Source organism: Triplophysa rosa, linkage group LG11, assembly GCF_024868665.1.
Source record: "Triplophysa rosa linkage group LG11, Trosa_1v2, whole genome shotgun sequence".
NCBI lineage: Eukaryota > Metazoa > Chordata > Actinopteri > Cypriniformes > Nemacheilidae > Triplophysa > Triplophysa rosa.
Genome location: NC_079900.1, coordinates 23572841 through 23587646, shown reverse-complemented (window position 1 = coordinate 23587646; position 14806 = coordinate 23572841). Strand labels below are relative to the sequence as shown.

General features: G+C 38.4%; 3 protein-coding genes across 8 annotated transcripts; 2 read left to right on the top strand and 1 right to left on the bottom strand.

Annotated features, from left to right (window-relative positions):
- The first annotated feature begins 57 nt into the window (after positions 1 to 57).
- Positions 58 to 4078, top strand: srsf2b (serine and arginine rich splicing factor 2b). Of its 6 annotated transcripts, none has more exons than XR_008963800.1 (4): positions 58 to 558; positions 1494 to 1797; positions 3201 to 3306; positions 3791 to 4078. XR_008963800.1 is itself a non-coding variant. In XM_057345525.1 (3 exons), exons 1-2 carry the CDS (start codon positions 197 to 199, stop codon positions 1783 to 1785), a joined length of 654 nt encoding a protein of 217 aa, XP_057201508.1. In that variant the 5' UTR covers positions 58 to 196; the 3' UTR covers positions 1786 to 1797; positions 3201 to 4078. The 6 variants fall into 6 exon arrangements, 3 of the variants coding, with proteins under 3 accessions (XP_057201508.1, XP_057201507.1, XP_057201506.1); XR_008963801.1 differs by having other exon boundaries at positions 1494 to 2212; XR_008963799.1 differs by having other exon boundaries at positions 1494 to 3306.
- Positions 4079 to 4162: 84 nt separating this feature from the next.
- On the bottom strand, positions 4163 to 6275 carry mettl23 (methyltransferase 23, arginine). Its single transcript, XM_057345522.1, has 5 exons — positions 5981 to 6275; positions 5557 to 5661; positions 5080 to 5317; positions 4922 to 5006; positions 4163 to 4645 (listed from the first exon to the last, which is right to left on the bottom strand). Exons 1-5 carry the CDS (start codon positions 6095 to 6097, stop codon positions 4483 to 4485), a joined length of 708 nt encoding a protein of 235 aa, XP_057201505.1. The 5' UTR covers positions 6098 to 6275; the 3' UTR covers positions 4163 to 4482.
- A 70-nt stretch (positions 6276 to 6345) lies between these two features.
- Positions 6346 to 14120, top strand: jmjd6 (jumonji domain containing 6, arginine demethylase and lysine hydroxylase). Its single transcript, XM_057345521.1, has 6 exons — positions 6346 to 6743; positions 7557 to 7945; positions 8110 to 8396; positions 11906 to 12041; positions 12462 to 12597; positions 12711 to 14120. The coding sequence occupies exons 1-6, from the start codon at positions 6615 to 6617 to the stop codon at positions 12843 to 12845; spliced, it is 1212 nt and encodes a 403-aa protein (XP_057201504.1). The 5' UTR covers positions 6346 to 6614; the 3' UTR covers positions 12846 to 14120.
- Positions 14121 to 14806: the final 686 nt, after the last annotated feature.

Here is a 14806-nt window from a genome sequence, read left to right as displayed (position 1 = left end):
CCGCCATTTTGTGAATGCGCGGGCAAGTGAAGGGAGGCGCGCGCGCGCGACCTCATTGTTATATTCGTGTGCGCAGGAGGTCGGTGGGTGTCTCACGGCAACCAGTGTTTCTTTAATCGCTAAAATACGCGAGTCGATTTAGGATTCACGTCGCTTGTGATCGATAAACTAAGTTTTTTGGGTAATAATCGTTCAAATGAGTTACGGTAGGCCTCCGCCCGACGTTGAGGGCATGACTTCGTTAAAAGTGGATAATTTAACGTATCGCACGTCGCCCGAGACGCTGAGGCGCGTCTTTGAAAAGTACGGCCGAGTCGGGGACGTTTACATCCCCCGAGACCGATACACTAAAGAAAGCAGAGGATTCGCCTTCGTGCGTTTTCACGACAAGAGGGACGCGGAAGATGCGATGGACGCCATGGATGGAGCGATTTTGGACGGACGAGAGCTCCGCGTCCAGATGGCCCGCTACGGTAGGCCTCCCGACTCCTACTATGGCGGGCGTCGCGGCGGGGGGCCCGCGAGAAGACACAGTGGACACGGCCGCCGCAGTCGAAGGTAACGTAAACGGGAGTGTTTATGCAGTTAGAAATATTAACGTCGAGATTGGTGTATTATATCGTAGACTTACTTTATATGTGGCTGTTGTTGCATATGGAAAAGGCTTGCGCTCACGTGCGCATGCAGGAGTTCGTACACAGCTGTTTAATGTTCTAGGTTTTATTATAGCGTAATGTCGGTATTTTGACTAATTTATGCATTTTATTTAGTTAAAACGAACCTGACCGTTGTTCTATTCATTCGACACAATTTAAGTTACCCGTTGTTAAACAATCGCTGCACCCGATGTTCGGTTTGCAACTTTGATTTTCAAGTATGTACTTTTTATTTCCGATCACATCTTGTAATGTTGGGATTGCATCTTGCTTTTTAGGTGGGGTCATGGTATAGAACTTTTATTTTGAAATCCTTAGGAAAACAAGCTACAGTGCAAGAATCTTTAAAATTTTCTCGGGGAAACTCAATTTTAAAGACAAGCTTTTAACGTTTTTACAAACATGTTAGAATTGATGTTGTTATAAACTATGGTATTTAAAAAGATCGTTAAGCTGCGCAATTACTTCTGTGCTGAATGAAACCCACTGGTCAGCCAATCAAAAGCAACCGCGGGATACCACGTGCCCAAAAAGTTCCGCAGCGACTGCCCACGTTGCGTAATGTTTTCGAAAATGTATATACTTGAACTTGATCTACAATTTTTTGAAATCAATTATTATATATTTTTCTATCATTTGTATTTAAAAATGTAGTGCTTAATTGGACTGCAGGTCAATCCCCGAGTGCAATGTTTAAATACAATTGTTAAATACTTAACGGGAAATAAAGACAATCATTTTATAATCACATGCGACACACAGTTCATATTTGACTTAAGTGATTTTCCATAGTTCATGTGATGCAGCGGGCTGAAAAGATTATATTTTTATTTGCAGCCCAAGACGTCGCAGACGCAGCCGTTCCAGAAGCAGGAGCCGCTCTCGTTCCCGCAGCCGCTCCCGATACAGCAGATCGCGGTCACGCTCTTATTCCCGATCTCGCTCCAAGTCACACACCCCCCGTAAGAGGAAGTCCAAGTCACCATCCAGGTCTAGGTCCCGTTCAAGGTCCAAATCCAGGTCTCGTTCCAGAAGCCGCACACCTGCATCAAACAGAGAGTCCAAGTCCAGGTCCAGATCTAAAAGCCAACCAAAGTCTGCTGGCGAGGAAGGACCCACATCTTCCTAAGAGCTTGCAGTGGTAAGAAAACACCACACCTTCAAAATCTGTGATGTATTATAAGATCATCCTATACTCTATGAAAAGATTTTTGTGTCAGAAATGAATTTTTCATATCCTAGCTTTTCCACACAATGGATGCATCTGTATAGCTCACTTTGGAAAGTGAGCTGCTGCTCACAACACAATTATTTTGTTGTTTAATAGCTTTGATATATAAATATCACGACAGAGCAGGTTTATGGTTCTGCTTTGACATGCTATGAATGGTGTTCAACTCAATGTGGAATTGTTTCCTCCAAGCTGCTGAATCCGGTATGGAAATGTAAAGGCAGGGGTGTGAGGTGAAGGTTTGGCTGTTAGAGGTGTGTGTGATCCAGCCACCTGCTCCTGTTGGGGTTGCTTTGGAGCAGATGGGTGTTTTGGTGGTGCTGAGGTACGTCTATGAGACAATGGGCAGACAGCATCCTACCTTCGAAAAATTACAAGCATAAACAATTGCTTCCTTTGACCTGAAAAACGAATGTGTAGGTGAGGTCTTTTGGAGAACGTTTCCAAATAACATTTAACACTTAGACGGCTAGGGATGGGCGATATGTCTGAAATAATGTAACATTTACATGTATCTCACAATCTAGATATGTTTGCTGGATATTAAAAAATAGTTTTCACTAACCACGTGACAATGCACATTTATATTACTCTAATAATTTAAATACTTAAGATTTCATGAAAACCTTTTCATTTGTTTAGTGGCATTGTTCAGCATTACTTTGCCTAACCAGTTCTTTGTCTTGATATGGAACATGCCCCCCTGTTTTTAACGCTTTGTTTGTTGATATATAACAAAATGTAACAGTGTGTTACGAAGTAAAAATGTTCAGATCTCTTACATAATAAGGAAAAAACAGTAAAAGAAATGTATAGATAGAAAGATATATACACACGTGGATATATATAAAAAAACAACATTAAAAGTAACTCTAACATTAACAAGCTGATCTGTAATACATCTGTGGTATAATCGGGATTAAATATTCACCAGGTGACACATTTCTACTTTAACATTGTATGTAGCATCATAGCGCCCAACCCTTGCCAGTACTGTCAATATTTCACCATCAAATCCAAAAAAGGCTTATTTATAAACTTAATGGGATCCCATTGGAAATGCATCAGGCCTCATTCATGAAACATGAGCAGAGCGGATTTGTACCCCCATCTGCACACCAATTGTTGTATTCATCACAAATTTGTTTTGCTTGTCTAACATGAATATGGCCCAATGTGGATCAGCTGATTTATTGAAATGGATCTTTATATTTACGGGTAACTGTCCATGTCATCTTGCTCTCCAGAGATTGTGTACCCCATCTTCCACTCGCAAATTTTCTGCCCGTTTGACCACTGTTTTGTTTTCTTAGGTTTGTCTCATCATGGGACAATTCCAAATACGTGACCTTGGTTGGAGCCTGAGAAACATCGGATGGGAAATCTCCAAATCTACACAATGCCTACTGGGGCCTAAAGGTCATTATGACTGATTGGCATATTGGAACTGTTTAATAATTATACAGCCCTTTTGATCTGTACATGCATTGTCCTTATTTGTTCAGTGAGGATGTTTTAAATGTGTATGTCCTTTTTAATTCATTGAGTAGGACGAACATCACAATTCTATTGGCCTTTAAGGTAAACCCAGTGGTTTTGAAGGTGCAAGACGCACCTCATTTGTGTAATCTTTCGCAAGGCACTGTTAAGTTCGTTTAGCTTTGCTTTTTTGTTGTTGTTGTTGGGTTAAATTTCTGCTTTAATCTTAAAATGTTTAAGATGATTACTCTGCTTAATTGAAATGGCTTGAAATGAATCTCTTTTTTTTCCCTCAGATTCAAATATATTACAGCTTTGATGTAATGTGTACCACTTCTTGTATATTAGTTTAGTTTTACTCGACTTTGTGTGTGTGTGACATTTGGATTCTAACCCAGTGTCTTGTGTATTTTTTGTGCACTAGGCGCAGTTGTCTAGCTGTTGAGTATTGCTGGTTAGCTGTTAAGATCCGGTGTTGCAGTGCTTGGCTGTTTCCGGTTTTCTCCTGATTGCAGCTGTTGCAGGTGTGGCCGAGGTCAAACAGTATCTGCTAATAAATATTTGGTGGTAAAAATGATATCGTCCATCAAGGTTCTTTTATTCTCAATCAACAATTTGGAAAATTGGAGTATCACTTGCTGGTAAAACCAGGAAATCACACCGTTGTTTGTCCTGACTTTATTTCTGAATCTTCAATAAATCGATTACGTTATTTTTGTCTGTGTCCAAGTGTTTTCCGATTTAATCTGTCATAAGCGCTTAGATAAAACTCTCCTGAAGTGTAGGCCAAAAATTTAACCTCGAATAAATGACTTTCAGTTCTTTTTGATAACTAGAGAGGATTTTATTTTACAGCGATGGCAAGTAAGAGCATTTTTAGGTATGCAATATTGTGGAATAAACCTCTAAACAAGATTAATTTTTAAAGCCTTGTAAAACAAATTTTCATTTTTAGTATTCATGATGATGAATTACACGTAGAATTTCTTTTTTTGTGTGCTTTAGATAAAAAGTATCTGCAAACTAAGTAAATGTACGGATTGTTATAAAAGTAATTTATTGCGTGAAAAATAAATTTTAACATTTGTATACAAGCACTGCAACAACAACATCATATTAAAGCATCTCTTTTGCAGTTATAATCATCATTTGGACAGTATGATCCCCAGGAAGTGTTGATCCAGCTAGATGATTTTTGTTGGCATCGAATGTTTCTAATGGAACATGAATACATTTCAGATTCCACTTGTGTAACAAAGCATCTATGGACCAGTCAGCACTGAAACAAGAGAAACCAAACAATTCATTAGTTTTTAAGGCTTTAAAACGCTCATGTAAAGTTCACTAGTAGTCTTGCTGAACAAAATAGTGTATGCTGGATTCCCATGATAATGAAAAATCGTTTCCATTCCTTACATTTTGTGCATGCAATATCTAATTTTGAAGAAATCCTTATTCAGGAGTCAAGGAAGATTGGAGTAATTAAAAAAGTGTGGGAACCCTGTTTCGCTTTCTCAAATGCTATATACAGAAGTAATGCAAGTTTGCAAATCACCTTCTCTCCTGGTAAGTTGTCCAAAATTGAGCACAGGGGTTTTTCCTTACTAGAAAGCAGATGGTCACGAGCACATCTTCAAAATCTGTCCAAAAGAGGAAAGTTGTTTTATGGGATGCAAAACATCTAAGAAATACAAGATGACAAAAGAAGCTCACCTTCGGGTTCATAAAATACATCTGATCCCAGGATAATGTCCACCGGTGGCAGCGAGATGAGTTCTGGGGATACCTGCCCCCACGTCAGGCCGATGACAGGTGTGCTGGGAAGGTTATTGACGTCACAAGATCGTCTGCAGTTCTTCAAGCACAGGGGAAGTTCAGCACTGTCTGACAGTATCACATGAGCCCCGCACTTTGCGGCTACTACACCGGGCAAACTCACCCCAGCACCGAGCTGTAACACAGACCGACACTGTTACTGACATTGACGAACAGTTCGGCACAACAACCAATGGAAGGGACATTTCAGGGTTTGTTAGATTTTAGTTCGTGAATTGGCCGCACCACAGAAACGGAGGAAATGAATTTCTATTAGAATAACAGAATTAGCATTACCCAAACACGAGTAACTTACTGCATCATCATTTATTTAGTCGACTCGTTATAAATGAGTATCAGGGATGTGACGATCACCTCAAGAATAGTCTTGTGTTGTGTCTTCTCTCGTCTTATCCACACATACTGTGACAGCACCACCGCACAGGGCCAGACATGCATCCCATATTGTGGATCAAGCACCTAAATAAAATAACAGCGTTTATTAAATGACAGATCTTGAACTAGTTCACTGCGGGGTACAGGGTTTAAGACCAGTCCTAGACTAAAGGACCGTAAATGTCAAGAGCTGTCCAAACTGAATACAACTTGCATTGCATGTCCTAAAATAGTCAGTGCCATTGTTTTGTCTCAAAATGCACACAAGTGATGTTTTATTTCATGCCATGTTTGTAAAAACCACTTAAATGTCCTAATTTAACTAAGGCCTAAGTCCTGACTTAAGATAATGCCTGTGCGTGAAACCACACCTGAATGGCAAAAAAATAAAACTTTATTGTACCTCGGGAATAGACACAATTAAAGTGTGAGTGTCTTCGTCGTCCTCGAATGTAAATGTTTTCTCTATTATGGTTTGAGGAGCAGGTTCGTTCATGGTCACTAATTCATCCCAACACATTTTTATCACGTTTTCCACCTTTCCAAAACACTTCCTGGAATTAAATCGCTCATCCAATCAGAATGAGGCATTTAGGCGGTCATCGTATTTCTCACAGTTTCATTGGTTCTTATTTGACAGGAGCTGTCGTAAACTGAACAGCCAATCAGTTTTCAGAGAGTTATTACATAGCTGGAAAGTTAACCAATTATCTTCTTAGATTCACTAAAGGGGCTGCACAATAATATATATACGTTTGATTGCGCCACAAGGCATGAAAGAATCTTGCTAGCGCCAGATTATCTAACTTTAGTTCTTCACTGAAGGATGCATAATATCCACCGCATCCCTTTCTATAAAAATAAGTAACTTATTTTTGTTTTGTCCGAAAGTGGCGTCGGCTACACAAGAAGTGCACGCGCGACCATAACGCCTCCAAAGAACTGACTAGCCTCCTCAGTCACCATACACTTTCATTAGATTAGCATTAGCACGCCGGATAAACTGTATAGTCGCGACGCGTTGAAACCCAACAGAAATGAACCACAAAAGTAAAAAACGGATCAAAGAAGCGAAGCGGAGCGCCAGACCCGAGCTGAAAGACTCGAGTGACTGGACGAAACACGATTACTGCGAGAGTTTTGATGTGTCGCACAGGACGGTGAAGGTGAGTCTGTGGTTGTGTTTACCGACACCAGCAGATCTGATGCCAGTGTAGGACACATGTGGTGAATGATGGGATCCAGTGCACACGCTACTCGCTGCACGTACACGTCTCCTTAACGACTCAAGTATAAACACTTTAGCACACCTGTTACTGACTTGATCAGTGTTGGGCTTATAGACACGTGGTTATTATTTAGTTAATGAATGGTTTATTGCATTGTTTTTGTTCAAGCCATTAAAACTCTTCCTAAACAGTACATTTAACTCATTACTTTAACAAATTGTAAACATTATACTTTTCAATACATTTTTCCTATTTTGATATAAAGTTTAGTCAAATTAGTTTATTTCTTCTAATGCATTTAACTAATGTTAAGGCAAACACATTTTGAAAGCAATCTTCTCTTATTTAAGAGGGTAGTTTACCCCAAAATTATATTTATTCATCCTCATTTCATTCAAAACCTGTATATGACTTTTTCTTTTGAGGAACGCAAAAAAAGGTATTTTGAGAAATGTCTCCGTGGTTTTGTGTCCATACAATGGAAGTCAATAGGAATCAGTGTTGTTTGGTTACCAACGTTTTTCAAAATATCTTCTTTTGTGTTCTGAAGAAAGTCTTATAAGTTTGGCTTGACATGAGGGTGAGTTAACAAATTTTCATTTTTGGGCCGCTGTCTCTTTAAAACATTCCTCAGATTTTCTTTGTATCAAAGTTACATTCGGACACATTCAGCAACATAGCAGTTCTTGTTGATAGAAAATCATCACATTCTGCACTGAATCATATGACTTGAATGCTGTATTTATCCAGGATAACGTGGAACGAGTGGATGCCCAACGTCTCTCTCCAGAGGAGTTCATCCAGCGCTTTGAGAAGCCGTATAAGCCTGTGGTTCTGCTCAACTGTCAGGAGTCATGGCCTGCACGAGAAAAATGGACTCTGGAGCGACTCAAACGCAAATACCGCAACCAGAAGTTCAAATGCGGCGAGGACAACGACGGCTACTCTGTCAAAATGAAAATGAAGTATTACATGGAGTATTTGGAGTCGACACGTGATGACAGCCCACTGTACATATTCGACAGCAGTTACGGCGAGCACGCCAAACGGCGCAAACTTCTGGAGGACTACCAGGTGCCTGTTTTCTTTAGGGATGATCTCTTTCAGTTTGCGGGGGAGAAACGACGTCCTCCATACAGGTATGCGTCATTTAATTTCAGTTTTAGACACGAGGGAAGATTTTATGAATTTACTTCACTTGGGTGAATTTAATACAATGGCAATAAATATAAAACCGTATTTTTCTGTACTTTATTTGTGGCTTGTGTTTGGTTTTACTTAATACTATTCACTGTCCTCACAGGTGGTTTGTGATGGGCCCTGCCCGATCTGGAACGGGCATCCACATCGACCCTCTGGGCACCAGTGCATGGAACGCCCTGGTCCAGGGCCACAAACGCTGGTGTCTCTTCCCCACCCATACACCCCGTGAGCTCATCAAGGTGACACGGGAGGATGGGGGTAACCAGCAGGACGAAGCCATCACCTGGTTCAGCGTGATCTATCCGCGCACACAGCAGCCCACCTGGCCCGCCGAGTTCAGACCGTTGGAGATTCTACAGCACCCTGGAGAGACTGTGTTTGTGCCGGGTAAGTTTTTAAACTGATCTTATAAGGCTCGGGAAAAGATGGGTGGGTCATTCTCACCAAAGCACTTAAACATCATGGCAGTCAAGATTTGATTGATTAAATATTTTATTCAGCAAGACAAAAAAATGATGATAATAAACAAAATTGTGTTCTCTGCCTTTCACAAAGCATGATTTAAATCATAGAAATAAATGAGTTTTGTATTACTGATTTTAAGACCCAGTGAATTTGAAATTGACAATGTATGATCTTTTTCATGAAATATTGCAGCGTTTATTGTACATAGCTTGTCAATGTGGGTCATTCTCTATTTACTTCCGCCCTGTAGTGACTATCCATCTTAAATTACGTATTGTCGACTTGGAATTATTCTATCTGTGTTCTGAGTAGTTTTGAGATATTGAGCTTCAAAGTTTTTGCATTTCATATAGCAAAAGTGATATGAGGAACAAATCTCTATGTGAAAAAGATGTAAAATATCAACATTTTCAGAAATATGTAGATGGGTACATTTGGAACAGGGCAAACGCAGATAGAACCTTCTGATTCTGAAAAATCACTTTCGGTTTAGTATTACAAGGTTTGTGAAAGTGAAAGTGACCTATTAGTCAGATATGGTGACCCATACCCGAAATGTGACCTCTGCATTTAACCCATCCAGAGAGTAGTGAACACACGCACATGGAGCTGTGTATGTGTTTTATCTGCAAAACATTCATTAAAGCAATACAAGTTACATTTACATGGTTTTTATGACACTTCATGTTTTAGAACGCTTTTTTCTTGTTCAAGTGAAGCATAAAGGCTGTGCTAATTATCCACAGAAGGTGGGACAGGTAAAATGACTTTTTCTGGAGATGAGTATGGCTGAAATAACACGATAATGTTTATTGTTGTAATTAAGACTGCTGACATTGTTGACTATTTGGCCTTTAGGGCAAATTTTTGTAAAATGTAAGGTATCATTTGCATTATGAGAGTCTATGTAACGCAGGTATTAGGAAGCTAGCACTGCTGGCTAGTGTTGTGTCTATAAATATAAAAGTAATCTCCTCAACAAAACCTAAAACAAAACAAAAAATACTGTAGTTTGAGCTGCTCTCCTTGACAAGAGTATTAATAAAACATTCAATATTGAGGTTTCTTTTAAACAATGTTTTGCTTTGCACTGTTTCCTCAGATATTTCCCACTGTCACTGAGAAGTCCATTCACATGACAAAGAAAGCTGATCCTGATTGGTCCTCTTGTGTACATTCAAAGTGCTGATTGGTTCGCAGATAGAACCTTATAGAACCAAATTATAAATCGATTATGTTTATAGAACATTTGAGTTTTCTTTAAAAAAGACCAAAATGTACACATTAAAAAAAAACATGCATGGCATAATGTTAATAAGTTGTCACAGAATAAGAATATGTGAATGACTCAATTTTGACCAAAATGTCAGATAGAACCTTATAATTCTAAGGCGATATGGTATATTAGATGGCTTGGGCGGAGTATCCGTTAACTCCTTCCCTTCAGCTGACAGTCTGCTGCCAGTTTCATTTTTAAATGCAATGGCTGTTTTTATACATCCAATCAAATCGCAGCGAAAAACGCAAGGCACACCCACTATTTTTCTCATTCCAAATTCCATTTCACTCGGAAATGCATCAAAGTACGGCAGTTAAACCTATTACAACTTCCGGTTCATGGGGACTTTAATTTTTGCTGAAATTATTACCGCTATGCATCCCGAGTGCATTATATGTTTTAATATAAACAGGAGTATTAAAAATACTAATATTAAAATATTCTGGAAAAGATATCGGATGTTCTTCTAGATAAATATTCTGTCCATGATTTATGTCATATTTCTATGTAAAAGAAACTCTAAAGGTCTGTTTACACCTTCACAAAGATATTTACACTAAGTTTGATTTTATTTGAAGATACACATCTGCCTGTATCTTTCAAATGGCTAACAGGTTAACAGATTACTTTATATTTCTCTAGTTAAAAACTTAATATTCTCTTGTCCCGCTGTATACACAACTTTTTTTATTCTCATTACCAATACAGCTTGTTTTCCACATTTAAAGAATTGTTAGATGTATAACTTCCTATTTAAATAGAATTTATTAATCTCTGATAATGTGTGATTAGTAAAAGCTTGTCATCATGACATGTCTTTTTTTAGCAAAACATGCTATGAGATGGAGTTTTTACACAAGATTTTTTAAGGCCTTTTATGTAATAAATGTTCAAAATTGTGTTCAGCTGTTAGTAAAAGTTTTTAAATGTATGCTTATAAACATGCCATATCTTGTTTTTAATGAATAACGAGGAAATTTGTTGATGCGAGTGTTTTTAAGAAAATCATGTTTGACATCTTTAGGACAGTTGACAAGGAACAGTGTTGGGTGTAACTAGTTACTAAAAAATTAGTTACTGTAATTTAATTACTTTTCCCTTGAAAAAGTAAAGTAAGGGATTACTCTTATTTTTTCTGTAATTTAATTAGTTACTTTTGATGTAATTAAACTAAATACTTTGTGTAATATATGTGTGTGCAATAGTGGAATTGACATCAAAATTCAGAGTCTAACTTTAAAATCTGTGCTTTAATGTAAAATTCTCACATTTGTAATACTTTGGTCAGTTAATAAGAGTACTTTATGTAGTTTAATATTATTTATTTATTTGAATGAATTAAAAGAGCCCTTTCATGCCAATCCTTGAATCACTTAACTAATCAAGGTTGATAGGATATAGAAAATCATTAGTAATAAGTAACTAAATACTTTTTAGAGAGAGTAATTTGTACAGTAATCTAATTACACTATTGAATATGTAATTAGTAACTAGTAATTAATTACTTTTTCAGAGTAACTTATCCAACACTGACAAGGAATACCTTATGCATACTGTGGACAACAGTTGAGGAATATGACCAAAATCTCATGTTATCAAGATTTTCTAGTTCTAGCATTTCGTGCTCTCAAATGATCAGTTAAAATATTTATGTTATCAACTGTATCACTTGTTATATACACTGAAATTTCTGTTCTGGAGGAGAAAGGCAAGTTTCCACACAATCCTACTGCATACTCGCTACTCCGCAAACCACATGGTATTTTTGAGACTGGGAAGAAACCAGTGGCTTCTTTGTGTCGTTTATTAAGTTAAAATAGAAAGTAGCGTTACACAGACAACATCTGCTTAGACTAAAGCTGCTCAAACTAGTGTAAATGAAGGATTGGCATAAAACCTGATGATGGGCTGCTTCTCTTGAGAAGTATTATGGCACGGGCAAAATAAAAAGTGAAGCTATTTGTTGATAAAAAGATCTCTTTACACCAAGAACAAAGGCCCTGTAGTTTTCCTTACTGTTTTCTGTGTTTCAAATATTCAACAGCCTGATGCTGATAATGCATAAATATTTAAAGGACAGTCTGTCTTTTGTAAACTGTTTCAAAGTTTAGATGGAGTTACAGTAAGAAAATATATTTTGTGTCTTCTGTAGGTGGCTGGTGGCATGTTGTGCTTAATCTGGACACCACCATTGCTGTCACCCAGAATTTTGCAAGCACCACCAACTTCCCCATCGTGTGGCATAAGACTGTTCGGGGACGCCCCAAACTCTCCAGAAAGTGGTACAGGTGAGACTGTCTATTGGCACAGATTACTCATAACCATGACTGCATCCTGCAAGTTAAGTAATAACGGATTTTACAGGTAGAAATGAAAAAAAAGTCGTTTAAAGGGGATAGTTCACCCAAAAATGAAAATGTTGTCATCATTCACTCACCCTCTTGTCATTTCAAACCTTTATGACTTTCATTCTTCCACAGAACACAAAAGTTGGTAACCGAACAGCTCTGGCCCCCCATTCACTTCCATTATATGGACACAAAACCATGCAAGTGAATGGGGGCCATTCAACAACATTCTTCAAAATATCTTCTTTTGTGTTCTGAGGAACAAAGAAAGCCGTACAGGTATTTTGATGAGTAAATGATGACGCTTTAAATGAATAATGTTCGGGAGATATTTTACTAGGTCATTTTACTGTCTTTCAGGACTTTGAAGCAGGAGAGGCCTGATATTGCTGCTATGGCAGATAAAGTAGATCTGCAGGAGTCCACAGGCATCGCCTCCGACAGCTCCAGTGACTCCTCATCCTCTTCCTCCTCCAGTTCCTCTGACGCCTCAGAGGTACATCCTTTCCCTCACACACATTCATACACTAGATTGATGGGAAAGCTGAGTTTGTGTTAAAATAACCAAGAGAATGAGAAGTTGACTGGGACTTTATTTGTTCCCTGAAGGCTGCCGACTCAGGCTCCGAGGGCGATGCCATGACTCACCGCAGAAAGAAGAGGAAAACCTGCAGCATGATGGGAAACGGTGATATCACAAGCCAGGACGACTGCGTGAGCAAAGAGCGCAGCTCGTCGCGGTGACGTCCCGCTTCCTTCGTCCACACCAAAGGGGCTGCAGCCGCAATCATCTCCTTGATGAAGAAACACCTCTGGCGCTCTCAGGAGACATCTGTCCATTAGATAAGAGAGTCTGGGTCCACGATAACACACTCAGCCCCCAGTTATCTGTCCTAGTGCGCTTTTAGAGATAAACATGAGCAAAATAACCAAATATGTGCTTGTTGGAGGTACGTTGCATGGATGAGCCAACCGCTGTATGGGAAAGTGAGAGAAACTCTTCTCGTGTTGCCTTTGCTGATGTCAGGGTCCGGACAGGAAGCTTGACGTCTCCTCTTGTCCTTGTGCCATGAGCGTTAATCTGTGTTTGAATCTGATGGCATTTTTAATATTTTTCTGCATCACGACCCCTCTTGGGTTTGGCTTGATGGGTATGCTGTCTTTAATCTTCTTTGAAAACAGATTATTTTATTACTGATTCTTGAGCCGCTCTTAAACATGGGTTTTCCTGCCTTATTAGCGGGAAAACAAGCCCACAGTACTTAAAACGTTAAACGGCTGCTTTTATTTGTGCTCCCTTTTCTTATGTGATTGTTGCTAGTCTGATCAGAAATCAGTTAGCAAGAACCTGAAAGTCAAGGAAAACTGCTGTGAATGCTCAGAGTTTATAGATTTACACTAAAATTATTGTTTGGACGTTGACTATAAACCACTCCGCAAAGATTATTAGTAAATGAGTTTATTGAATTGATCTTAAATGAATAATTTCAGTGTTAGGAAATCACCTTGATGCTCTTTCAGTTGTAACCATGTGGCACCAGTTAAACACTAGGGGGCAGTAATGCTTCTATATGCACTCTAATGCTAGCAGTTTATAAAGGTTAAAAACCTTCAATTCTTCTTTTTGTTGACAGAATGTTTGTGACAGTGCTTAGTGTGTATGCTGAACCCCTGTATAAAATACAAGATGTCTTTATGAAGTGCCTATTTTTACCTGATGATGGTCATTGAAGTTGCATTGAGCTGTCATGTTTCAGTTTTTGGCTTTTTTCACAGCTAGGGTGTTAAGGTGTAAAGTATGGACGGTTCCCTTAAATGACAGTTTGAGAGTGTTGTAGCTCAGAAGATAAGCAGTGTGTTTTTCTGTGGGCTGGTTTTATTTCACTTCATGTTTTGTATTAGCTCTGCTGACACCTCTGGTCCACTGGGATTCAGGTGTGGGGAAGAAATGTGACGCCTTGATGTTGCTGAGATCAAAAACGAATTAATAACTGTTTAATAAAACTTTATATGTATTTAGTTTGTTGTAATGTTTCTTTTTTTGTTGTTGAATGTTTCGACGACTTGTTTTTTAACTTGCTGTGTTCTCTACAGAAACGGAGGGAAAAGAGGCAGTTTTATTACTGTATTCTTGTTCTGAATACCCTAAATGAATGCATCAGAGGGTTAAAGTTAATTTGTGTTTGATGGGTCTAAATATACCCAAAACCACTGGAAATTAACTTGTTTACCTAAAATCGTAAAACTTTGAACAGGATAATTAAATACATACACATTTATATACTAAAAAGACAAACATTTATGGAATAAGTGGTATAAGTTAAATAGTAAAGTATAGTAACTTTTATAAATTTATTTTCTGAAAAAGGTGGGCTGTCCTGCAGTGAATGATGCTACATTTATTGAGAGCTGTCTCAAAACCTACCGTGTTCCCTTACCAGACAGCATTTTTTGATGAGCAGCCATGTCCAGCATTTATAACCTAGTTAGAATCTTTATATTGAGCATCAATAGATGCTTTTAAAATGTATTGATTTATACCTGCACAATGCCTATTTATATATTTTTGTTAAAATGATCATATAATTTTCTGTGCATTTATACTAAACACAAAGACATCAAAGTTTTGGAGACTTAAATGGAGTCTGTCACAACAAGTTTCCTTTTCAGGCATTAAAACAAGGTAAAAGCGTTTCTCTAAAAAT

Excerpts from the sequence above, each read along its gene's own strand:
- mettl23 (XM_057345522.1), bottom strand. The coding sequence starts at position 6,097 with ATGTGTTGGGATGAATTAGTGACCATGAACGAACCTGCTCCTCAAACC. Across the intron at positions 5,662-5,980 it reads TAATTGTGTCTATTCCCGAG|GTGCTTGATCCACAATATGG; the intron begins GTACAATAAAGT and ends TATTTTATTTAG. Across the intron at positions 4,646-4,921 it reads ACAACTTACCAGGAGAGAAG|TGCTGACTGGTCCATAGATG; the intron begins GTGATTTGCAAA and ends CTCTTGTTTCAG.
- srsf2b (XM_057345525.1), top strand. The coding sequence starts at position 197 with ATGAGTTACGGTAGGCCTCCGCCCGACGTTGAGGGCATGACTTCGTTA. Across the intron at positions 559-1,493 it reads CACGGCCGCCGCAGTCGAAG|CCCAAGACGTCGCAGACGCA; the intron begins GTAACGTAAACG and ends TTTTATTTGCAG.
- jmjd6 (XM_057345521.1), top strand. The coding sequence starts at position 6,615 with ATGAACCACAAAAGTAAAAAACGGATCAAAGAAGCGAAGCGGAGCGCC. Across the intron at positions 8,397-11,905 it reads AGAGACTGTGTTTGTGCCGG|GTGGCTGGTGGCATGTTGTG; the intron begins GTAAGTTTTTAA and ends TGTCTTCTGTAG. Across the intron at positions 12,598-12,710 it reads GTTCCTCTGACGCCTCAGAG|GCTGCCGACTCAGGCTCCGA; the intron begins GTACATCCTTTC and ends TGTTCCCTGAAG.